At 40.4% G+C, this 25629-nt stretch overlaps 1 protein-coding gene across 1 annotated transcript in view; it reads left to right on the plus strand.

The window, feature by feature from the left end:
- Positions 1 to 10446, plus strand: part of GRAMD2B (GRAM domain containing 2B) — a 106772-nt gene extending 96326 nt beyond the window's left edge. The window contains exons 4-14 of the mRNA XM_075272453.1: positions 598 to 667; positions 1250 to 1353; positions 1470 to 1565; positions 1989 to 2060; positions 3476 to 3553; positions 4550 to 4661; positions 5037 to 5144; positions 5233 to 5311; positions 6764 to 6859; positions 8662 to 8740; positions 9894 to 10446. Of these exons, the coding sequence (XP_075128554.1) occupies positions 598 to 667; positions 1250 to 1353; positions 1470 to 1565; positions 1989 to 2060; positions 3476 to 3553; positions 4550 to 4661; positions 5037 to 5144; positions 5233 to 5311; positions 6764 to 6859; positions 8662 to 8740; positions 9894 to 9935 (936 nt within the window). The 3' untranslated portion in view covers positions 9936 to 10446. The remainder of the gene's footprint in view (positions 1 to 597; positions 668 to 1249; positions 1354 to 1469; positions 1566 to 1988; positions 2061 to 3475; positions 3554 to 4549; positions 4662 to 5036; positions 5145 to 5232; positions 5312 to 6763; positions 6860 to 8661; positions 8741 to 9893) is intronic.
- Positions 10447 to 25629: the final 15183 nt, after the last annotated feature.

The raw sequence follows: 25629 nt of genomic DNA on the forward strand, positions 1-25629 counted from the left end.
ATAAATGTAAACTTCTTGGTGAGCCAACTACCTACTATAATACCAGCATGCCCTGGCATTCAGTTCAGTACGCAGAAGTCTTAACTCCCATGTAAATCCCTGTCGCCACCTGACAGTCACTACTTTGCCCATTAGCACAATTTGGGCCCAAACCCTTTGTTTTCAATCTCTATAATGTGCCCCCAGTTCATGCACTTGACTATGCCCCCCTACCTCCCAGAAAACAAAAACAAAACAAAAAAAATCCCAAAAAAGACTATAATCGTACAGTGTGCTGCCCATCAAAAACACAACATAACCAAACTGCCATCTAAAAAACATTTTGGGTCTGCTTGGACAAAATAACTGTAGAGCACTTGAGCTTCTGAAAATACCAAAATCTGCGAGTTGTTCTCCTTATACTAACTTGCTTTGTTACACAGATTTGCATTGGTCAGTAGGTTATAGAGTAAGAGTAATGTGATGAGCAAGGCGCAATAAGCAGATTAAGTTTAGGCCTTATAGGATGGCAGTGTTAGAACGTTTTTTTCATTTGATGTTAATGTTATGTTCAAAACATTTCTTAATTCTTATTTATTTTCATTGTTTTATCCTTAGATATCAAAGACAAATGCACAATTTCATAAGCTGTTTAAGGATGTACCAAAAGATGAGGTGTTAAAAGAAAGTAAGTATGAAGATAATGAATTTCCATTACCAAAAAGTAAAATGAGTGCAGCGGCTTTAAGGCAGCCTATCCAAGCCATTTAGGACACTAAACCACCCTCAGGTTTTATGGACTGGTATGCAATCCACAGATGCCTCAAAAATAAATAAAACTTTTTACTTTAATCTCACTGGACTCTTGTCTGGTGCATCCAGAACCCTCAATGTTCTTCAGTGAAGCTGGAAATGGACTGCGCACCGAAGCCAGGGGATCTTCTCTGGCTTCAGTAAAGAAGTGTGCCAGCACAGTTAGTACAGCCCATGACTGAGTGTAAAGTGGTGGAAGTGGTTGGTTTAGTGTCCCATATTGCCCTTTTAACTTAATCTGGATCAGTACATTGATTTTTCAGAGCAGCTACAGAAGGTGCGCGCTGACTACACAATAAATCTACTGTAACATTATTTTTATACTTGTTTGTTATGACACCACAATTTATATCTTTAACATTTAGTCTACCAAACAGAATTTTTCCTGATTTTCCTAGTCTACTCTGGCAAACCTGTAGGTGGTAATTTTTTTTATTTTTTTCCCCCCTCCCTCTAGGTTTTACCTGTGCACTGCAGAAAGAAATTTTGTATCAAGGAAAGTTATACATTTCAGAGAATTGGGTCTGCTTCCATTCAAAGGTTTTTGGCAAGGACACAAAGGTTAGTAGGCTTTGTACACATTTAGAACTTGATAAAGTATTTGGCGAGTGGTATTTGAGAAAGGCGTTCATGGAATTGTATTTTATTTTTAATGCTGATGTTTTTTCCCTCACCAGATTGTCATTCCAACTATTGCTGTAACTGTGATCAAGAAAACCAAAACAGCCCTACTTGTGCCAAATGCCTTGGTTATTGCTACAGTGACTGATAGAGTAAGTGGCATATCCATATAATAATAATAATATTATTATTATTATTATTATTATTATTATTATTATTATTTATTATATTTATTTTTTTAAATATATAATGGATTTAAGGATTTATTGGTAGAAAATTATTAACTATAACCGGCTTTAGTTAGAAGTTTCCATTCGTTGTCTATGAACTTTGATTGTTTTCTGAAAATGTAATGTAACCTGATTTACAGGATTTTATTGCATATTCCATGAATGCAAATTCCTGTAACTTAAGCAAAAACTTGACATCAAAGCCTCGGTCAACTTTTTTTTTTTTTCTTTAACATGCATGCATTTAACTTCCCAGTGTGTAGTACATTTTCTTCACAACAAAAATTAAAATAATTTATATTTAGTTGATAAAATAAACTTCATGCTTGTTGTATTTTTTTCCAGTTCATATTTGTGTCTTTGCTGTCACGAGATTCCACTTACAAGTTATTAAAATCTGTGTGCAGCCATTTAGATGTGAGTATATCAATCGGATACTCAGTTTATCCGATGCTTAGTTGATTTGTTTGTGGGATGGGGTATGATTTACTCAGCAGCTTGCACAGTTTCCCTTGCTAGGGAGTTCAGTCTTTAGAAAAGACTGTGAATAATTTTCAGATCTATTGTTTGTTCATCCACAGCTGTGTTATGTTCCCATAGAGTGTGTGGGGGAAATTAATTTAATACTGGTGATGTGACATTAACTTGGCATCTCTTGCTAGAAGCTTGTTGTCCAACACATGGCCTGGCACCAGGATGATCAATTGATCATGGGCAATGAAACTACCCCTCTTTAAAGGGGTTGTTCAGGATATACAGTTTTACGCAAGGAGGCCAGGGACTGTGGAGAAGAGGGGAGGGAGGAAACAAACAAAAAACAACCAACCATACTCTGTCCCCAGTGCTCCGGTGCATCCCACATCGGTCTGGTCCTGTTGTTCCCAGAGTCTTGTTCCACCAAGGTTCTGCAGGGATGTTAGGAGAGACGTCACCAGGATTACACTGGAGCAGAGACCCCATGTCCTGCTCAGTGGTAGATCGTGTTCTCCACTGTTTTTAGCAATCACACACTAAGGTGCCAAGCATACATACCAACCATCCCAATTTTGCCAGGACACTCTTGGGAACTGGGCCATAAAATCGGCAGGTTTTATGTAACTGTGCCCCAAAGTAGGCGTTCTTGGGGTATGCCCAGGTCGGCGTTCATGTTCAGATTTCGGGCTATGAAATGTCAGCATGTGTGCTCAAGGTTAGCCATCAAAAGGAAAAATAAAAAGGGGAACCTTGCTAGTTAGCACAAATGAAGCATGAAGTCATGTTGGGGAAAAGGAAGGGAACAATGAGAGTGCCAAGATTTAAATAGATACTATGCTGGGGACCAGGAATGAGAGTGCGAGCCATGCAGGGGACCAAGAATGGTGGTGCTACCTTAAACTAGGAAATGTGTAGGTCATCACGACCTGTGGATTGGAGTGACTTGTGTACAGTATCCATGACTTTTTTTAAGTTTGGTTCTCTGTAATATTCTCATGTGATATAGTGCCTAAAATACATGATACTTGGGGGGTTTTGAGGGATTTCCCCTGCTTACTGAGTCCATTAAACACTAACCTGTGTTATGTATACTTTGAGAGGTGTAAGAAATTCCTAGATATTTCTCATTCCTTTTGGCGTTGTCGCAAAGAAAAAAAAATTGCAGCAAAATCTGCAACAAAAAAGCTGCTTTTCCACAATGTTGAGGCCTTAGCCTAAAGGGGATTTTCCAATCTCAGACATTCATGGCATACCAGTATTCTCAGTTTCTGAAAATTTCCTTGGCCTATCGTTAATCATGTTTAGTAAATTAATTAATTTTTTTTTTTCTCTATAATTTTTTTTTTTTTTTTTGAAAGAATGCTAGCACTGGAAACAGCCCAAATCCTTCCTCAGAACGAAGTTCCAGAGGAGAACGTCCTGAAGCATTTCCCCTTGTAAGTCAGTTGTTGTTAACTTTATCATGAACTTCCTGCTACAAGAAGTTACCTGTATATTAATAGTGTAACCTGTAAAACAATAGTCACATGATGGAAATGCATCATGCATGTGAACAAAAAAGACTTGGGACTGTTGTGCAGCAGTTTTGTGAAATAGATCTGTCATTTCAAAATAGGAGGAAAAAAAAATCATGTGAACTTGTCCTAACTTTACCTGTGGTGCTTAACCACTTAAAGGGATTCTATCATTAGAATCCCGTTTTTTAACATTAACACGTAGAAATAGCTTTAAGAGAGGCTATTCTTCTCTTTCTCCTACCTTTAGAAGTCTTCTCCGCACCGCCGTTCAGTAGATATTCCCATTTTTTTTGCGGTATGCAAATGATTTATTCTCTCAGCGCTGGGGTGTTCCCAGTGCTGCTTGAAAAATTTCCAGCACCGCCTCATCTTCTTCTGGAATGCCTCTCTGCCACGTCTTCTTCTGGAACTGGTCTTCAAAATCCCATTTTCTTGTGGCTGCTTAGACAAGTGTACTGTATGGTCTAATATGCAGATGCCTCTGTTAGACCTCGAGGCATATGATAGGCCCCGACTGCTAGAGTAAAACAGCAATTCTCCATGATCACTGGGAATGGGGTGTAAGTTGATGGGTAACATAATGAACTCCATGGCCCATCTGTCAGACACAGTTATGTCACGGTAACTATTGATCTTGGCATCTAAGTGGTTAAAATAATTAGATCCCTACTTTATTGGACATCAAAATAAGAAACCTAAATAGATGCTACAAAAAAGTACAGCAGCTAAGGAGTTATTTGTACAGGTTTTTTTTTTGGTTTTTTTTTAAAAAAAGAAAAGGCCGGTCTCGTCCTGGTCCCTTTCACATTATATGAATATTATCATTGGTGTTTATTTAACATTATGCTGTTTTTGTTTTTGCTTTGTTTTTACAAAAAAAATGGTCAAATTATTTTTGTTTGTGTATATTTACAGGACTTTAGTTTAGACTTTTCAGAAATAGATGGTTTGGTGGCACAGCGGCGAAAGGATATAGAAGAATATAGCAGCAGTGGTTCTCAGACACCAGAATCTGAAAATTCACAAGGTTAGTGCAATTTAGTGGTAAATTTAATCAGAATTAATGATGGCCCAAGTATTATAGCACAACATTGTAGGTTGTGTGCAAAGGTCATCCTGGTACATCCTTATTAACTAAAGGACGCTTCCATGACAAACTATAAAGCAATAAAAAAGCTAATGAGAGAGCAGCCACCAGTTATTACATATCCATAGGAGGTAAAAGTAAGATCACACCAGGGTGCTCAGTTGTTTCTGTAACCATAATGTTGGTATAGAGTGGCAGCATACATGCAATGCAGAATACTTACGTGAGTTGTGTTTTTTTTTTTTTTTTTTTAATGGGGAATCAGTACAATTTAGCCGACTCTGACTCAAAAAATGTTTTCTTGCACACTTCTAGATTTCCAGGAACAAGAGAAGAATATCATTTCAGCATCTCATACTCCTAAGATTCTGGATAATTCATTGAAGGTCTCTGAAAAAGTAAAGTTCACTGAAGAAAGCGCTGGTAAGTTTGTTTTTCTTCATTAACTAACCATGTAGTGAAACTAAACTATGAAGAAAACCGTAAATAATTGTATTTTCTCATTTATTAGTTTGCAGGCGTTTGTTTCGAAGAGTGGACTTTCAGCAAGTTGTGTCTTTGAATGGTTTGCTTTTCTTCTATGCAGTTCTGTAAGTCTGTAATTTTTGGTATGGTCATATAGTAAAGCCTGTTGAACTACATAAAATCGCAAAGGTTAGTCAAGTCCAAGCCAGAGCATTATATAGCAAGCAAATAGAAGTGGAAAATGTTGTGATGTTAATGAATAGAAATCGCAGGTAAAGCCAATACAGAATTTCCGACCATCTCAATAGTTGAACATACTGGGGATGATCTGGACAACTCGCCATTAAAAACTAGCCAAGCATTCAGCTCCAGAAAGTGCTGGTCAAAATTGGTGAAATGCTGAAGCAGTAAATGTAAAAGCACAAACTAAAATTGATGTGGGTGTGGTATTAAATTGTAGCTATTTCTGCTGAGCTTGATATGGATGGAATTAAAGGAAACAGAAGCTTTTTGACCTATAGATGACTCAGTCTGGAAGAGCCTAAATATTTCACAATGCTACAATGTAACGCGCACATACATACACCTATAGTTTCTTCGATATTTGTGTGTGTATACATATAAACGTATAAATATTGGGGATAATGTTTGAGTTTAAGCATGTCAGAATACAGGTTTATATGGGATTTGTTAGAAGGTCTTTATTTATAAATTTCCCCTCTCGTTATTGGTGATATTTTTGTCTGTAGGCTATGGTGTCTGGTTTTGCACTGGGTTAAGCTACAGTGCTAGACAAACTCACTCAATAAGGGTGGTGCAGTTTTTGGCAGAAGAATCCTAATCCTGTCTAGGGCCCAGTTCACATCTGCGGCTGAAGACATTCTGTCCCCTTCTCCACATGAATAATGTGGAGAGAGAAGTATTACTTTTCTCTCTGTATTTTTTGTGCGGAAACCATACTGACCCCTTTATAGTCTATGGCAGGGGTGCTCACACTTTTTCAGCGTGTGAGCTACTTTATTAGCTGTCCAAGGCAAAAGCTCTACTAGGGCGGGACCGGGTGGACCTGTGGGCGGGGCAGGCATGTCTGTGGGTGGGGCCGGGCATGTGGGCAGGGCCTGGCGGATCGTGAGAGCAGGAGACAGCGGCGTTCTGTGGCCGCCCAGAGATCCCCGCTGTCTGTCTGTTCACAGCGCAGGCTGAGAGTCATCTCCGGACACTGGCAGGCTGGGGCTGCCACAGTCCCAGCCTGTCAGTGTCCAGAGATAACTCTCAGCCTCCGCTGTGAACAAGCAGACACCGGGGATCCCTGCATCCCGTGATCGACCCATACATCCTTTGCAATCTACCAGTAGATCGCGATCGACGTATTGGGCACCCCTGGTCTATGGGGTCCACGGGTTTCCTAACGTAACCGCTTTTTTAGGCGGATTTTGTTTCCATTCAGGCGTCCCCAAGCAGACTCCCCGAATGGAAGCCCATGCACAGATGTGAACTGGGCCTAATCTATAACTTTGCTGCACATGTGTGTGGTATGAATGTATCCTTATTGAAGTTGGTGTTTTCTGTCTTTGCAGAGTGTGCATCCTGATTTTCTCCACCTTCTATATGCAGTCACGAATTCTGTATTTGGAGGATCGTCTCTCTGTTTTTGATTTTGAAAGACCACCTATGTATGAGTAAGAATGTTCTTATGTGCACTGGAAATTAATAGGGTATTGTAACCATTTTGTGTCATGCAATGTATCAGAAGAATTAGTTGCCCACTGTTTATCAGGTTATGTTCACATTTGCGCCAGTCTCCATAGGAGCTCCAGCTTTTTTATCCGGCGCTTTCAGTTTAAAAACAATGGACACAAGGTGGTCCTCCTAGTCAATTGGGTCCATTGGGCACTAGATTCTAAACTCTACCAGAGCTACAGCCGACAGAGCAGAACCACAAACAACTGATGTAAGTGTAAACCTACCGTCATTCTTCAGCATTTTCTGCATGGCCAAGACTTATAGCCTTGTTGGCTGCTGCTGATTCACATTGTATGCTTAGAGGAGTCTGACGGTTAACAAATGAGCAGGGCTTGGTGATCTTTTGTCCTACTGCAGATACTGCAGCTGGGAGGCTGCTACTGCCAGTTGTTTTACAGGAAGAGATGAAGGAAGGAACTGCTGGGTTATTTTTGCATATTTTCAGTGTTTAGTGTTCAGCCAGTATAAAAAGTGTGTGTTTTTGTTTTGTTGTCTTCTCTCAGCTATTGTAAACTTCACTTTTTCCATTCTATTGTACAGTATGTGTGTAGACAGACGGGTATTAAACTAATATATGCAATATTGCATTTTTTATTTGCAATTTTATTGAAATTAGTCATTTTACAATTTCTCCTCTCTTATTACTATATATAAACCGTCATCAGTCCATTACAGTCACACATTAGACCACTTATTAAAATGTGTTCCCAGACTAGATTGGGGGAGTAATAGTGAAGTAAGTCAGCAACTCTTTCCATATACTTCTGTTTAGAATATCTCTAGTGAGTTCATGAAAAGTTCTCCTTATAAAAAAAATAAATATAGGACCGGAATTATGTCACTGCCTTTGGTCGGTAGGATCTTGTCCCAACAGTTAAGTGCTCGATTTGTACTATTGCATGAACCAGTCCTCTATCTAACTGCATGTGCAACTTTATATTAAATAGCTTGTATACTGTATACACTGAGGTGGGTGGTAAAGTGAACAGCGTTAGGATGTGTTCACATGGAGCAAAAGGTCGTGGAAACCTTTTCTGCTATATAAACATTCCGCAAAGATGCAACATCAATATTCCGTCATGGCATACCGCTCCTGATTAGGCCCGAAAGAATGGGCCTAAACAAGATCGTGTTTTGAGCCGCGGAATCTGCAGCAAGATGTGGCATCTCGCTTCTTTTTTCCACTACTAGCTAGTGGGAAAAAAAGAGCAGCTCCCATTGAAGTCAATGGGAGCTGTTTTTGCAGACAGGTTTTGAGGCAGATTCCGCGTCAAAATCTGCCTGCAAAAACTCCGTATGAACTAGCCCTTAATATTCTTGTGACAATAGCGCTATCAAGAGGTTGTCAGTGAAGGGTTGACACTACTAAAATAATTCCAGCTGTGTTAGAATCATTAGAGTGGAGGTAATTTAAAGGATGCAAAGAACTGGAGATAGTGAACAGTCACAAACTGCTTACCAGATTAAGAATGGGATGGAAATAAGCTTCTGTCTTATGTATTTCATAGTAAAAAAAAAAATTGCACATGGACCTAGTATGCACCCATACATTCTAGGTTCCTTATTGGGGATCTATAGAACTCAGATCCATATATCCGCTGTTTTGGTACTGACTGTCATATATATCCCTCTTCTTCTTGTTTGACATGCAGGTATTGCACACTAAACTACAAGACTGCCATCGGCTACTTTAGTGATTTGAAAGCTGTACATTGTTTTTATTTTTTTTCAGACCGGGTCCTGGGATTTGGCAAATAAATGCCAATGCGATTGTTAAAGAAATAACAGCAAATTTAGCCAAGCTAGATAAGGTAATTGCTTTGATTTTTCTTGAGCGTTTGTGGGGGGAGGGGGTTGTTTTTTTTTGTTTTTTTTTCTTCTGTAACATGTATGTTTTTAGAAATGCCTGGTATTCCCAAAGGATATTATGTTGCTCCTCTTGACAAAGGGAATTGTAATATCCAAACATCTGTCAGCCAAAGCCAAGAGTGGAAAGGAGAATGCAATTTCTTCCCTTTCCTATATTACCCATTACTTTTTGAAGTCACTTTTGGCTTTGGCTTAAAAAAAAAACACCGGGAAATCTGCAATAAAAAAAAAAAAAAAAAAAAAAAGTGGCCTCAGCATAAGGCTAAGACCCCACACAGTGAATTGCTGCAGAAGAGACCACAGCGGAAACTCATCACATTTTTTCTATTATTCTTATGGAAATGCTGGCATTTTCCATATAATTGACATTCTGCGATTTTTTTTTTTTTTTTTTTTAAATTGGCTCGTTTCCGTTGCAGATTTTTTTTTTTTAAATTCAGCAATATGTGGATAGGATTAGCCAGAGTCCCATCTATTAGTAATGTAAAAGACAGCATTTTTTGCTGCAGTGACCAAAACGTTGTGTCTTCTCAAATGGGACCCAAGCCTAAAAGGGTTTTTTGGGACTTGCATATTGATGGCCTATCCTTAGGCTTGTTAGGGGTGATTGCCCCCTAACAGGGTAAGTCCTCATTATGTGATCAGTGGGGGTCCCTCACCCAGGATCCATGCTGAATCTGCTGCTTGAAAGGCTGCAGCCATCGTGAGTGCCACAACCTTTCTTTACTGTGCTGATGATGATCCTTTCTGTCTTTTGAAGGCTGACACTTGCACCTTGTGTGTGCATTGGCAGCCTAAGGCCGCTTTAGTTTTTAACATTCCTTTTTCATCAATCTGTTCTTACCCAACCCACTCATTCATTTTAAATGTCAGCGAAACTCAAACCTAACCCAAAAACAGACATTAAAAACTGATCCTTAGCCTTATATTGGACTCCTCAAACAAAAAATTCAACAAAAATAGAACGTCCTTTTTTTTTTTTTTTTTTTTTTCTGACATTATTCAGGGTCTTGACTTGAAATGTTTCTAGATGCAGTAGTAGTGTTTCAACTATACTGCGGATTTGTGTAAACTCTTTTCTTATCTTTATTACAGATTCAACAAAATCTTCAGAAGCTCTTGGAGGATGAGAACTAGAACTTGAAATGTCTTCTGGCTATGGATCTGCATTAATCTCTGCTGGACGGAGTTCTATGAAATTCCTTTGCTTCAATGGACTTTATAAGGGAGCCATGTCTCGTCTCAGGAATGTTTTAAATATGAAGCCTTACTACATTTCGCTGTGAAATGGACGGTTTTGCACATCTTTCAGGAATACTTAAGAAGCACTCCTACTCCTCTATTGTCTTATTTATGAAATAGTTTGTTGGCTAGAACTAAAAACCAGCCTTCTAATCTGTTATGTCGCTCTGCCACTTGTAGACAGACGTCCACACTGTGAGGATAAATAATGTGAGTTTACGTTCTAGAATATCATGTAAATCGGTGGCGTCTAGCCTGTGGTGGGTCATGAGCTGCTGAGCTGTTGTTTCCTGGTCACCACTAGTGGAAGACCACTGATTTTCAATATTGGTTAAAAAAAAAAATAATGGAGTTCTGTAGACCGCATGGCATACTTTGTGTGGTGCTGTCTTTCACACATGGTTTTGGACATGTCATTCACACCAAATGGTTTATAAAAAAAAAATCTGGTGTTTTTTTTTGGGTTGATTATTTAGAACTTATACAAAAAAAAGCACAGTAATATCAATCATTTACACTGTCCAATGTAGCATTCAGGTTTTTATACTAATCTTTTTTTATAGTATACTAACTAGACCAGGACAATGTTTTCCATAGGACATTGTTTGCCTTTTATATATTTTGCACAGAAATCGTGAAGTCTTTAGCAACAGTGAAACACAGTCTTTATTTATTGTCGCCACATATTCAATATGGTCCAGTAAGGCTGCATTCACATCTGTGTCAGGGTGTCTGCCTGAAAATGTCCTGCCGCACACCGCTTTTAGTTTAAAAACAGTCACTTGATGTAGCCCATTATAATCAATGGGATCCATCGGGCTCCATATGTAACTGCTGTTGTAGCAGTCCACTGTTTGATGGATAGGCAGGCGCAGATGTGAATTTGGCCTAAGTCCTTCTGCATTTTCTGTAAATAATTGTTTACACATAATTGTATTTAATGCTTATTTTGTACCTTTTAGATTCTTCTCCACTTTCCAGCCCTATACAATCTGCAGGTTTACTTGCTGTTTAGCCTTACACACAATAGGTCTAATCGGCCTGAGATTTTTGCCGCAGGTTCTGCCGCGGAGTTACCACGGAGTTTGCGGGAACAACGAGCTGAGCGCTTATTTTTTGCAGAATACTGCGCCATGTTCTGCCTCCCATTGGAAACAAAGCAGGCAGAATTTGGAGCTGAATTTTGAGACCGCATCTGCCTCAAAATCCTTGTCCTTTAAACTATTTGGTAATGTCTGGAGCTCAGCCAAGGACACATTTGGGCCTGCAGGCAGTGTGCAGTGATCTAGTCTGTGCTAATAGGTCAATGGCAAGTAATAGTTGATTTCAATATTTTTCAGTGGGTTTTAGTTTGTGGTGGTTTTTCTCCTTTTTGGTTGAGGATACATGTTGAGTAAGGCTACTCCAATGTCAGGAGTAGACATAGCAGAAGGGAGAAGTATAAGTGCTCCATTTATATTTCCCATTCCCTTTGAAGCAACTCTTGGCTTTGGTCAAGAAAATGATTTTTCTGCAATATGTGGCCTCCGCCTTTTAAGAGTTTCAGTCAATGACCATTTATAGATTTCTTTAAAAATAAAATAAAGGATAATCAATTTTTTTTTTTTTTTGGGGGGGGGGGGGATAGGGGATTATGCCATCTATGACACTGGTTTTGTGGAACGGGCTGAGTTTCTGCGTGTGGATACGAGTTTTGTCGCCCTTGAACTGTTGTTGTGATAAATCTATGTGAACTGTACTTTTTTTAAGCCATTTCTGTGAAATGTTTCTGATATTGCTAAAATGTTAAATAAATATAACTTATATATTCATAAATGAAGCTGTCTGAGGTTGCTTGATGGCGGTTCATGGAATATTCATTAACAGTATACAGTTAAAAATGATTGACTATTGATGTGTATATAATCTTTAGGGCTGAATACTTTAATATAATCACTAAATATTCTGCCTGTGCATGGAGTTAAAGGGGATGCGGTCTCCATAAAATACTTTTACTTCACATATTTAAAAAAGAAAAAAAGCAAAAAGTCTTTTTCTTACAACATGGATCCAAGAATAAAAGCACGGAAGCCTACGCGTTTCGAGACCCGTATTGTGGTCTCTTAGTCATGCCATGACTAAGAGACCACAATACGGGTCTCGAAACGCGTAGGCTTCCGTGCTTTTATTCTTGGATCCATGTTGTAAGAAAAAGACTTTTTGCTTTTTTTTCTTTTTTAAATATGTGAAGTAAAAGTTATATTTTAACTTATTAGGATGTGCTGGATGTTTTACAATCTTTCACTATCGTATTCACCTCTTGGTCAGAGGTTCCGTGCACCCTGCTATTACAACACCATTCAGACTGCATTGTAGGGTTGAGCGTTTTTTTTTTTTTCCATAAAATACTCACCAATCTACCTGCATTATGTTATAGTAGAGGAATAGCTTCCTATATTAAGTATACTTATTGAATGAAATCTGGTTGGACTTATTATGTTGCAATGTTTTAGGCTGAGTTTACGCAGTGCGCTTTTGCTGAAAAAAAATGCATGTGTTGTATAGCAAAAATGCACTGTGTGAAACCAGCCTCACTGAATATCTGTATGCACATGATTCTAAGCGTTTCACCTGTATGGTCTGGTTTGCTGATCATGAGCATACAAGAGATCTGTGTATTAAAATATGTTCCTTACTGTAACTGAAACAAGCAAAGGGCACTGTAAGCCCAACCTATGGGCGAGCATTGCAGTGGGCAGTCTTACTCGGTGATTGACAGCTCTCCCTATATGTGAATGCATGCATGCATATATAGCTATTAGGCACTAAGTAGGACCACCCACTGGACTCCTAATTTCTGAATGAGCGGATATGCAAATAACTAAAATACAATTTGCATTTCTCTGTTTTCCATAAAACCATATAGCTCTGCTTCTCCTATTCTATAACACAATGCTGGCAGATCAGACTGGTTGTTAAGCATGACAAGTTTCCTCTAAAAGCTTAAACTATGCCTGCCTGCATCTGCCACTAAGCACTACTTACCCTTCGTTCGCATCTGTTTGGATTCCGTTTGGGGGAGTCCCCTCCCCCCCCCCGAACGGAATACCGAATGCAACTGCAAGAGGTTTGCAGTGAAAGCACTCGGACACCATAGACTATAATGGGGTCTGTGTGCTTGCTGCGCTGCCTGCACGAATCATGCGGACAGGAAAGTAGATTGTGAACTACTTTCCTGTCCACCTGATCCCTGCGGAGATCTGGCAGCAAGCACATGAACCCCATTATAGTCTACGGGGTCCGTGTGCTTTCACTGCACACCGCTTGCAGTTGCGATCGGTATGCCGTTAGGGGGGATCCTCATGCGGACTCCCCCAGACGGAATCCAAACACAGATGTGAACAAGGCCTAACTGCATATGCCTTTATTTTTAAGGTCTGTGTATGAACTGCATGTGATAGGTTTTCCAAGTAGGCAAGCAGCGTTCTATAATTTAAAGTAAACCTGCCATAGTGAATGCAATCCAACTGCAGACATCGTGTTATACAACAAGGATAGCTGAGCAGACTGAGATGTAGATTTGTGGGAAAAGATTCCGATTTATTTTGCATTTCATTGATATGAACAATCCAAATCGGTCACTGACCAACCTCTCTGAACCAGTATACATAAGGCAGTAGCTTGCGAATCACTGATAGAGGATAGAGGCAAAAAGTAACACTCTACCATTTATTAGGATCCATTGGGCGGCTCTAAGATTCTGCCAAAAAATAAACAGAAAGCTTTCAGGAAAGAGCCAATGCTAGTAAACTGATAGTTTGACATGTACATTTCCTTATGAGCGTCATGCAAATCTTTAGCAACACTTAGACTTTATGCTGGCTGGATGTTTATCCGGTAGAATACTTTATTCTTTGTCTATCTTGCAGTGTGATCTTAGCATTGCCTGCATCACATCACCAGTTGTTAAACGCATTCCACTGACTTATGACAAATATTCTATGTAGGGCAACTGAGTTTATACTGCGTGTTATGTAAATTTATTGCCACATTAAGCCAATTCCAAAGGCTTGTTTTTCACGAAGGAAGTGCAGTCTAGCTGTAAGCACACCACGCCTATTGGCAAATCTGTAGCATAAAGAAATGAAACAAAACTGGTTTTTAAACAAAGCAAGCTACTTTAAACAGGACATTCTTTCAATGTCTACACCCATTCTTAAAATGACACGTCACAAAAGTTTACCATAATTACTTGGTTTTTACAGAAGTATAGTGGAAAATTCTAAGTATTAATATCAACCCTTTCTTCTACTTTATGGAGATCATGCCATGTATTACATCAGTGCTATTATATGCTGGGATAACTATTATTTACAAAGGCATGATCTGCCTCCATTTTTAGAATAGCTTACATTTTATTAAGTTCTTGACCTTCCCATACTATATTTTTTTTAATTTTAAACCTCTTCACATGCACATCAAATTTCCACTTCAATGAGGGCAAAACTAGCTGCAGCAAGGGACGTATGAAGTGTGCAAGAGTACATCAGGGTAGACACCTAGTGTGTAGTTTGAGGGATAAGTCACCAGAATTGCAACCGTTCCTCTCCAAGAATGCCCCCTCCAGGACACAGTGTGAGATACAGTGTTGGCCAAAAGTATTGGCACCCCCGCTATTCTGTCAGATAATACTCGGTCTCTTCCAGAAAATGATTGCAAGCACAAACTCTTTGGTATTAATATCTTCATTTATTTTGCTTGCAATGAAAAAACACAAAAGAGAATGAAAAAAAAGTCAAATCATTGATCATTTTACACAAAACTCCAAAAATGGGCCGGACAAAAGTATTGGCACCCTCAGCCTAATACTTGGTAGCACAACCTTTAGACAAAATAACTGCGCACAACCGCTTCCGGTAACCATCAGTGAGTTTCTTACAATGCTCTGCTGGAATTTTAGACCATTCTTCTTTGACAAACTGCTCCAGGTCCCTGAGATGTGAAGGGGGCCTTCTCCAAACTGCCATCAAGAGATCTCTCCACAGGTGTTCTATGGGATTCAGGTCTGGACTCATTGCTGGCCACTTTAGAAGTCTCCAGTGCTTTCTCTCAATCCATTTTCTAGTGCTTTTTGAAGTGTGTTTTGGGTCATTGTCCTGCTGGAAGACCCATGACCTCTGAGGGAGACCCAGCTTTCTCACACTGGGCCCTACATTATACTGCAAAATTTGTTGGTAGTCTTCAGACTTCATAATGCCATGCACACGGTCAAGCAGTCCAGTGCCAGAGGCAGCAAAGCAACCCCAAAACATCAGGGAACCTCCGCCATGTTTGACTGTAGGGACCGTGTTCTTTTCTTTGAAGGCCTCTTCTATTATTCCTGTAAACTCTATGTGGATGCCTTTTCCTAAAAAGCTCTACTGACCAGAGAACATTCTTGCAAAGTGTTTTTGGCTTTCTCAGGTAAGTTTTGGCAAACTCCAGCCTTTTTGGCAACCTCCAGGTTTTTTATGTCTCTGGGTAAGAAGTGGGGTCTTCCTGGGCATCCTACCATACAGTCCCTTTTCATTCAGACGCCAACGGATAGTACAGGTTGACACAGTTGTACCCTCGGACTGCAGGGCAGCTTGAACTTGTTTGGATGTTAGTCGAGGTTCTTTATCCACCATCCGCACAATCTTGCGTTGAAATCTCTTGTCAATTTTTCTTTTCTGTCCACATCTAGGGAGGTTAGCCACAGTGCCATGGGCTTTAAAATTCTTGATGACACTGCGCACGGTAGACACAGGAACATTCAAGTCTTTGGAGATGGACTTGTAGCCTTGAGATTGCTCATGCCTCCTCACAATTTTGCTTCTCAAGTCCTCAGACAGTTCTTTGGTCTTCTGAAATTTCCCCACTGTGGGACTATTAAAGGATTATCTTATCTTTCTTTTCTCCATGCTCAATGTGGTACACACAATGACATAATGAGTCAACTTTAATCCATTTCAACTGGCTGCAAGTGTGATTTAGTTATTGCCACCACCTGTTAGGTGTCTCAGGTAAGTAACAGGTGCTGTTAATTACACAATTTAGAGAAGCATCACATGATTTTTCAAACCGTGCCAAAACTTTTGTCCACCCCCTTTTTTATGTTTGTTGTGGAATTATATCCAATTTGGCTTTTTGACAATTCTTTTTGTGGTTTTCCATTGAAGACAAATTAAATGAAGATAATAATACCAAAGAATTTGTGATTGCAATCATTTTCTGGAAGAAAATGAGTATTATCTGACAGAATTACAGGGGTGCCAATACTTTTGGCCAACACTGTAAGATATAACAAATGTACTCCACACAGCTAACATATTCACTCTCTGTTGTGCACAAACATCTGGTAAATTCTTGCAAACTGCATGCACCCCTGCAAAAATTCCTTGAAAGGTGAATTTACTAAATGTGGTCACGTTTTGTATTCCACTTTACTGGCTTTTTGAAGACTGCAACAATGGCAAGGCATCCAACATCCAAAAGTGAAAGTCTAAATCTGTGCTTCAAAAACAAGTCCTAATGGACTGGGAGTGAATTGTGCCAGATCACCCTGTTGTGCAGTATCCATGCCCGCACTAAAAATAAAAATACTTTGTACTCCAATGCTAGAGAAGTACAGTACACCTCTTCTTCAGTGCGCATGTGCCCAACCACAGGCATATGCGAAGTAAAGTTGGGGAGTATATCCTTAGCTTCACTGAAGAAATGCACAGGTGCCAAAAGCTCATTGATAGTTCAATGATACTTATAAAACTCATCTCTAGCAGAGATGAGCGAGTACTGTTCGGATCAGCTGATCCGAACAGCACGCTCTCATAGAAATGAATGGACGTAGCCGGCACGTGGGGGGTTAAGCGGCCGGCCGCCGTCAAAGCAGAAGTGCCAGGTGCATCCATTCATTTCTATGGAGCGTGCTATTCGGATGGGCTGATCCAAACAGTACTCGCTCATCTCTAGGTAAGTATAAAAGTTTCAGGCAGCAGCATAACTAGGAATGGCAGGGCCCCATGGCGAACTTTTGACATGCGCCCCCATTGTGGCCTCTGCACACAGTATCATGCCCCATTGTGGACCGCCAATTTACAATTATTATACTCTGGGGTCTTTTCAGTACCCCAGACTATAATAATCGGAGACCCAGTGGAGGATACAAACATAAAAAACACTGTTACTTATCTCTCCTGGGCTCTGGTGCACTCCCGGCTGATGTTAGCCATCTTCAATGATGGAAGAGACGTCAATTCTAGCCCTCTTCTATACTGGGAGGGGGGGTCAAAGTGATATAGCAAAACCAAATGTAATATATGTATATGTATACTACCTACATCTGCAACTGAGTTTTTGCTTGGAAATATCTGGCAAGTAGTAGGAGGAAGCAGAAAACATTATGTATATGGATCACTCATCATCTCAGTCACAGGAAAATGATGATGACGATGATCCCATAACTAAGCTAGGGTTCAACAACTTCAGTATAATCCTTCTCTGCACCTGTCACAGTAAAAAAAAAAATATATATATATAGATAGATAGAACAGAAAAACCGCTGTGGAAATATCTATCATCTCCATCTTCGCTGGCCCCTAGTGTGGCACATTAATTCCTCACAGTGCTAAGGAAAGTATTTTTCAAGACCGCATTCCACGAATTCATGAGAGCAGGCAGCATCTGAACTGTGACACGGAAACACCAAGTGTAAAAAGGAATAATTTCAGACAATTTTTTTTTTTTTAAAGCATAAAAAAAATCTGACAGTGTTGTGTTTTTAAAATGACTGTTACTACCACCTGCAATCCATATCCACATACATCCATATCCATACACACGTATCCACAGCTATATCTGTGGCACTAAGGCTGTGTTTGTTAATACCTAGAAAGCAGTGAGAGTCGTAGGAGCCCCTAGGCCATCGTACATAACCTTTACAGACTATATACTTTTTTGGTTCAGGGCCAACTGATTCAGACTCAGATTGACGTTTTGTTCCCAAATGGTAAATCTGTAAAGTAAAAAAACATTTTATAAAGTTTGCTCATCTCCATACAAACACTTAACTTTCAGCCACATATATTTTAGGAAAATCCAACTGGATACACAAACACATAACAGGATTTTTCTTGGAATGGATCATGAGCATCAAAGTGTTAATATATATCTTTACTATTACTTATAGTGCCATCTTGTGATGTGTGCAATGAGCTGAATGCACTGCCCCAATGCCTGGAGTGAGCAATTTGCAAATCTGCCAGAAAAAATTCAACCTAGTTGACCTGTTGATGTCCTTCCAGAAATGAGCATCCTGGAGATCAGACAGTTAGTTGATACTGCCATCTTGATCTATTGACAATCTTAGACAGTGTCAGTATGGATAGCCTTAGAGTGATCACAAAGGAATTTAGATTGTGAGCCTTTCTTGTGACAATATCTCTGTAAAGCGCTGCGGAATATGATGGCGCTATATAAGTAAATAAAATGAATTAAAAAATGGAAAAATAAAAGACTCCCATAGACAATGATATGTAGAATATGCTCTGTTTTGGCATATGGTGTCTATCATACAGTCGATTATCCAACTGGACTTCATTTATAACCAAGACAAAAGTCTCTCTTGAGACCCAGACTGTCTGTCTATTACATGGGCTGCCATTTATATGAGTAATGTTACATTGTCGCTAATGCAAATGTTACCAGAGAAATGTCCGGCCCAATGTGGCTTCACTGGAACTTACAGCTATGGGGTTGATCACCATACTGGTTCTATTAACAAAGGGGTTGTCTTCTACCTTTGCATCTATGATGACATAGTTGAAGATATTCAGGCTCTGTTCTACACTATATATACTTTGGTCAGACATAGGTGGTAGTTGGCTGTGCTCGAATGCCCACTGTATGAATAGCTTTTGAAACACTATTGACCTGTATCTCTCTAATACCACTCCATGTCAGGCCAAGTGTCATAAAGCAGGTAGGAACTCGAAACATCTCACAAGTCACAAAGAAAGGACAGGATGACAAAAAAAGTTGAAATCAATGACTTTTGGCAACTGTCAGCACAATGTATGAGTTGATAAACCATTTTGCAGGGACACATTGCTGTGTAGTTGGTGATACGTGTTATGGATAACATCTTTAGGCTACTGTATTACATTCGAAAACGGTTTCCAGGAAAAACAACAAAACATCAGAAATTAGTACATATTATGTCGGTATTAAGAACGTACAACTAAATCAAAGAACAATTGTTGAAAACCTGGGGCCGTGCCCAAATAACACTCCTGATTTGTCATTCATTCATGGCAGTGGTTTTTTGTTTCTGTATATCTATTCAAAGCTATTCTGAGAGTGATAAAGGGAAGTTTAAATAACCAATATTGTACATTCAGAAGCAAGTCACCATCAAAGGAGTTGTCTGGGGACTGTTGTTTACCTAGGACAGTCAGCCGACCCCAGAAGTGGCGGATGTACAAATTGCCATTTTTGTTCTGGCCTCCAACCATATTTGAGCTTCAGTTTTGTCTGGGTTCCTCTAAAGAAGTATGCCATCAATTACAGAAAACTTACCTGCCCAGATTCTGGTGTATAGGGTATAAAAAGTCACAATTTTTTGTAAGTCTGTGCCATCTTTGCACCATTGGCCCTGGCAGATCCTATTAATATTATAAATGTGAAAGTTTGTGAGTTTGGATGTTTGTGGGTTTGTGTGTTTGGATGTTTGTTACTCAATCACACAAAACCCGCTCGACCGATTTGGCTGAAATTTTCCACAAACATAGTCACTACACTCGATTGCGCAATAGGCTACTTTTCATCACAATAGCGCACATACGTTTGTGCCAGGACCCCCACAAAACCCAAACTCACACCACCATCTCTGCAATCTCACACACTTTGGACCATAGCAAGCCACAAAATTCATATTGCCCTCTACAGCCTAGCCCCTAACCCCACACAATCACATTCACATATACTTTACCACTTTGCCCCTCACCTTACTGATACTCCAGGAGGCTCTCTTTAACGCTCCGGAGCAGCCATGTTTGCCGACCCCCACCGCTCTGACAATCCGCGACACCGCCCACCCATGTCAATACCCCTAGGCGGTCTAATAAATGCAAAAAAAAAAGTTTAAAAAAAGTAAAAAAAATATATATATAAAAAAAAAGAATTAAAAATTCAAATCACCCTCCTTTCCCTAGAACACATATAAAAGTAGTTAAAAACTGTGAAACACATACATGTTAGGTATCCCCGCGTCCGAAATCGCCCACTCTACAAATATATACAAATATTTTTCCTGTTCGGTAAACGCCGTAGCGGGAAAAATGGTCAAAAGTGCCAAACCGGCGTTTTTTCACTGTTTTGATTCTGATAAAAATTTGAATAAAAAGTGATCAAAGCAATAACATTTCCCGAAAATGGTAGAACTACAAAGTACACCCGGTCCCGCAAAAAAAGACGCCCTATACATCCCCGTACACACACGTATAAAAAAGTTACGGCTGTCGGAATATGGCGACTTTTCAAAAAAAAAATTTTAACACAGTTTTGGATTTGATTTTCAGGGGTCAAAATGTAAATAAAACCATATAAATTTGGTATCCCCGGAATCGTAACGAAACACAGAATACATGGGACATGTCATTTTGGTTGCACAGTGAACACCGTAAAACCAAAGCCCGTAAGAAAGTCGCAGAAATGCATTTTTTCTTGAAATCCACCCCATTCTGAATTTTTTCCCTGCTTCCCAGTACATTATATAGAATAAATAATGGTGTCATCATGAAGAAAAATTTGTACCAGGAAACATTAAGACCTCATACGGCTCTGGGAGCGGAGAAATAAAAAAGTTATGGGGTTTAGAAGGAGGGGGGTCAAAAACGAAAAACGAAAATCAAAAAATGCCATCGGCAGGAAAGGGTTAACTTCAAATACTTCTGTCCCAAAGTCACTATGTAAAGTTTCTCACAACACTGTATAGCAGCTGAAATACAAATTAACTTCAACACAAAAGTCTCACAAACTTACATTTCATATCCCATACCTTATACACAGTACGAAAACCTTACCCACGCATGTATATACACACTTCTACAATCACCGCAGACGAAGTCGCGGGTACCAGCTAGTTTATCATAATTTATACCAGAAGTCTACTGTAAATGATGCAGGAAATTTATCCCAGCTAGGAGCACAGCTGGTTTCTGAGCTATGAAGACTAGTGTTCTGACCATGGGCACGTCATGCAGTACTCGTGTGAGTGCCGACTAAGTACTATGACCTTATCAGAAGTCAGACTAAATAGAATCATAGATATCATCACCAGATAAGTTGGTATCTAGTTGGATAGCGTCAGCCTTTTCTATAACTTTCCTTAGGAAGAACAGGTTAGAAACAGGCCTGATATTACTCAAGGCATCTGTGTCCATGGAGGGATTCTTTAGAAGAGACCTAATAATGGCTGCCTTCAGTAGACCATGGAAGATCCCATTCTACATAAACCAGTTCACTTCTTGACTGCCAGAATGAGTGGGTCAGGATATTCCAGAAGGCATGTTGGGCCTGGGCCTAGTTCATACCCAACTTTTAAAGTACAGAAAGAAGGACAAAATGTGGGCAGGCTATGGTAAATTTAGGTCCACTACTTCTAAATTGACCCCGCCCATTTCCATCCATTTCTCATTGGGTACACCCTACACCCAACATCTCTCCCCTCACAGTACACCCATGCACCCCACATTTCACTCCCCCACAGTACACCCATACACCCAACAGCTCTTCCCCACCCACAGTTAACGTTGCACCCCACATCCCCCCACAGTACATCCTGAACCCCACATCTCCCCCTCACACACAGTACACCAATGGACCCCACATCTTCCACACACACAGTACACACTGCACCCCACATATCTCTCCCCACAATACACCCGTGCACCCCTATTCCCCCCCACAGTACACCCATGCACTCCACATCTCTCCCTCCACCCACAGTCAACCTTGCACCCCACACACCCCCCACAGTACACCATGCACCCCACAGTACACCCTGAACCTCATGCACCCAATACCTCTTCTCCCACAAACAGTTAACCTTGAACCCCATATCCCTCCACAGTACACCCTGATCCCACATCTCCCCCTCACACAGTCCACCCTGCACCCAACATCTCTCCCCCAAACACAGTCCACCCTGCATCTCATATTCCCCCTTCCCCAGTACCTTAGACCACACATCCCTCCATCTCTTCCAGCTCTGCATGAGCTGCAAAGACACAGGTCCTTCTGAGTACAGTCGTCAAACTTTCCCCCGATCACCACCCACTCTTATCCCAGTTAGAACCTTTTAACGGTTAAAAGAGCAGGTTCTGATCGGGAGAAAGTTTGTTATTAAGCAAAACACTTAAGCCGTGCGGGACCATGGGACAGTAGTTTAAAATCGGGATGCGGGACGGTTGGGAGCTATGGCCTAGTTCACACGTTGTTCTGTGTAGACTCACAAGGATGGTTGATATCTGTTTCATCTATTGGGTCAAATTATAGCCTTCTACTTAAGGTTTTATTATTGCTGCCATTTTTCGTTGGCCAGAAATTATGCCGTAGAGTCTTCTTTAACCCCTTCCTGCACCGTGACATAATAGTACACTATTGTAATGTGTGCCTTGACACATCATGGCGTACTATTACTGTCATGTCACAATAATGTCACCCGCTCAAAAACAGCTGACACCTGCGTGTACTACCTGACCCAGAGCTGAGCTCCAATTATGGGTGTTAACCCCTTAGATGCCACAATCAATCAAGACCGCAGCATCTAAAGGGGTTCCCTGGCAACCTTTTACCTGATGCCCCCCAGAAAGTGTTAATAAAATTGTGTCAATAAGTTAGACACTGCAAAATAATATTGCTAGGAAATACCTCCCATTCCGCAAAAAAAACAAGCTTTCATATCAGCTACATCACCAGAAAAATAAGAAAAAATATAGCATGTAGAATGTGATGAGAAAAACCTCAAAAATCACCAAATCATTAGAACATAACTGTCTGTGGCAGGAAGGGAATGTATAAGCACTTAAGTATATATCAGGGAACACTCCAAATTTAGAGTTTATGAGGTACAGTTTTTAAAAAGGGGTGCCCTAGGGGGTTTCTAATATATAGGCCTTTAAAATCCCCTTAAGAACTAAAGTAGTTTCTAACAAATTAATTTGGGAAATTGCACATTTTTACAAATTTCCTATTGCCACATAAATTGATATGTCAATTGTGAAAAATAGGGTCTGATTCCTAAGGTGTTTTTAGGCCATATCATTAAAGGGTTAATGCATTTCTTTTGTTACTGGAAGTATCTACAGTTTCCCGCTAGTGAATAAACTTGTGTGACCGGTAAAGAAGATTTTCTAAATAGCTGAGATACAGCAACAACCCAGAAGCTGTCAAGCTCCATTCTCATAAAAAGTAAATGGAAGAACACAACAGACGGAAAAATGACAAGAATAAGCACAATTAGAAATATACAATTAGAAATATACAAGAAAAAAACAACAACACTTTTCCTTACAATAAAATATTTCAATTTTCCTTTACTCATTGTTGTAAATGGCATTAAATGTTCAGTTGTCATTAAACGTTATCCTGTTTATTATAAGGCGGAGACTGAGTTTCGTAGATTTATGACAGGAACAAATATATCTATCTATTTAGATGAGCTGTTACAGCAAATTTAGCAACCCAAGATACAGCAGGATCTGCAATGAGGAAGTGGAGCACGAGGTGCGCTATTAGGTTCTGTGCAGGATTTCTGCACTGAAAGTGAAGCAGGGTTAATGATTTCTAAGATAACAACATGGCCGAGGCGTAATATGTCAGTGATTTGTCATGGATGAATAACAGCGTATGGTGCTTGGCTTACATCTAAAGTCCAGTAACATGTAATAGAGTGTCCTGTCAAGGAAATTGTACTACAGTAGAATGGAGGTCAGACTTGTAACTTTCTCCACTGAAAAGAAATTTTCACATGTAAGAAATGAATCAATAGCATATCTGCCAAATCGCTGAATATGTATTGTGAATGCATGTGAAAGACTAAGCCTCAAGTGTCCCAAAAATGACAACATCCCTATCAGTGGTGTAACTAGGAATGGTGGGGCCCTGTGGCGAACTTTTGACATGGCCCCCCCAACCGACACCGAAGACCTCGACCGCCCCCCTCCTCCGCATTCCTGCGTGCTCTATTATGCCCCATAGTGGCCCCTGCACACAGTATTATACCCCATAGTGGCCCCTGCACACAGTATTATCCCCCATAGTGGCCCCTGCACACAGTATTATCCCCCATAGTGGCCCCTGCACACAGTAGTATATCCCTTAGTGGCCCCTGCACACAGCATTATGTCCCTCAGTGGCCCCTAAACACAGTATTATGCTCCATAGTGGACACCCATAAACAATTATTATACTCTGGGGTCTTTTCAGACCCCAGAGTACAATAATCGGAGACCCAGGGGGGATAAAAAATATAAAAAACACGTTACTCACCTATCTCCCGACTCCGCTGCAGTCCTCCGCTGTCGGCCTCCGCTGTATTCCATCTTCTATGACGTCAGACGTCACATGACCCGGGACGCAGGCCGAAGTCATGTGACGTCATACAACTAGGCCCGAAGCCTGCCCGGATTGTGGAGAGGCAAGTAACAGTGTTTTTTATGTTTCTTACATCTCCCGAGCCTCCAATCATTATAATCCAGGGTCTGAAAAACCCCCCCGAGTATAATGATAGTGTTTGTGGGGCCCGCGGCGTCACTTACCGATCCCGGCCCAGCCAGGATCGGTAAGTAAATAGGGCCCGTTGTTGGGTTGAGTAACTCCAGCTGGTAACGGCCTATTAAAAAAAAAAAAAAAAAAAAAGCGCAGTGGTAGCGGCTGTCGCCGGGCCCCCTACTATCCCAGGCCCTGTGGCAGATGCCTCTGCTGCTACGGCGGTAGTTACACCACTGATCCCTATTCCTGTTGTATTAGAATAAGCTTAGGGCAGGTTCACATCTGCGCCCGTGCGCGCTTTAGCCAATTCAGTTGGGTTTCCGTCTTCTGCCCTGAGAAATTGGATAGGGGACGGAAACCCAGCAGTCAGTTTTCAAACCCATTCAAGTGAATGGGTTTGAAAAGTGAGCGCCCGTGAGTGTTTTGTATCTGTTCATGGCAAAACTGTTTTTTTTTTTTTTTTTGGTTTTTTTTTTTAACCGGACACAAAGTCCTGCATGTCCGGTTAACAAAACCGGTTTAGCCGTGGACAGGTACAAAAAGCTCACAGGCGCTCACTTTTCAAAACCATTCACTTGAATGGGTTTGAAAACTGATTGCTGGGTTTCCGTCCCCTGTCCAGTTTCTAAGGCAGAAGACGGAAACCCAGCTGGATTGGCTAAAGCGCGCAAGGGCGCAGATGTGAACCCGCCCTGAGTTCATTGACATCTGATACTGTATATTCATAGATGCAAAGTTTTCTATCACAATTTGGAAATCTGATCTCATTGGTGTTTTATACAAATTATTTTACTGTACATATATATTTACACAGTCTTCT

The sequence above is a fragment of the Leptodactylus fuscus genome, chromosome 1 (genome assembly GCF_031893055.1).
Source record: "Leptodactylus fuscus isolate aLepFus1 chromosome 1, aLepFus1.hap2, whole genome shotgun sequence".
Taxonomy (NCBI): domain Eukaryota; kingdom Metazoa; phylum Chordata; class Amphibia; order Anura; family Leptodactylidae; genus Leptodactylus; species Leptodactylus fuscus.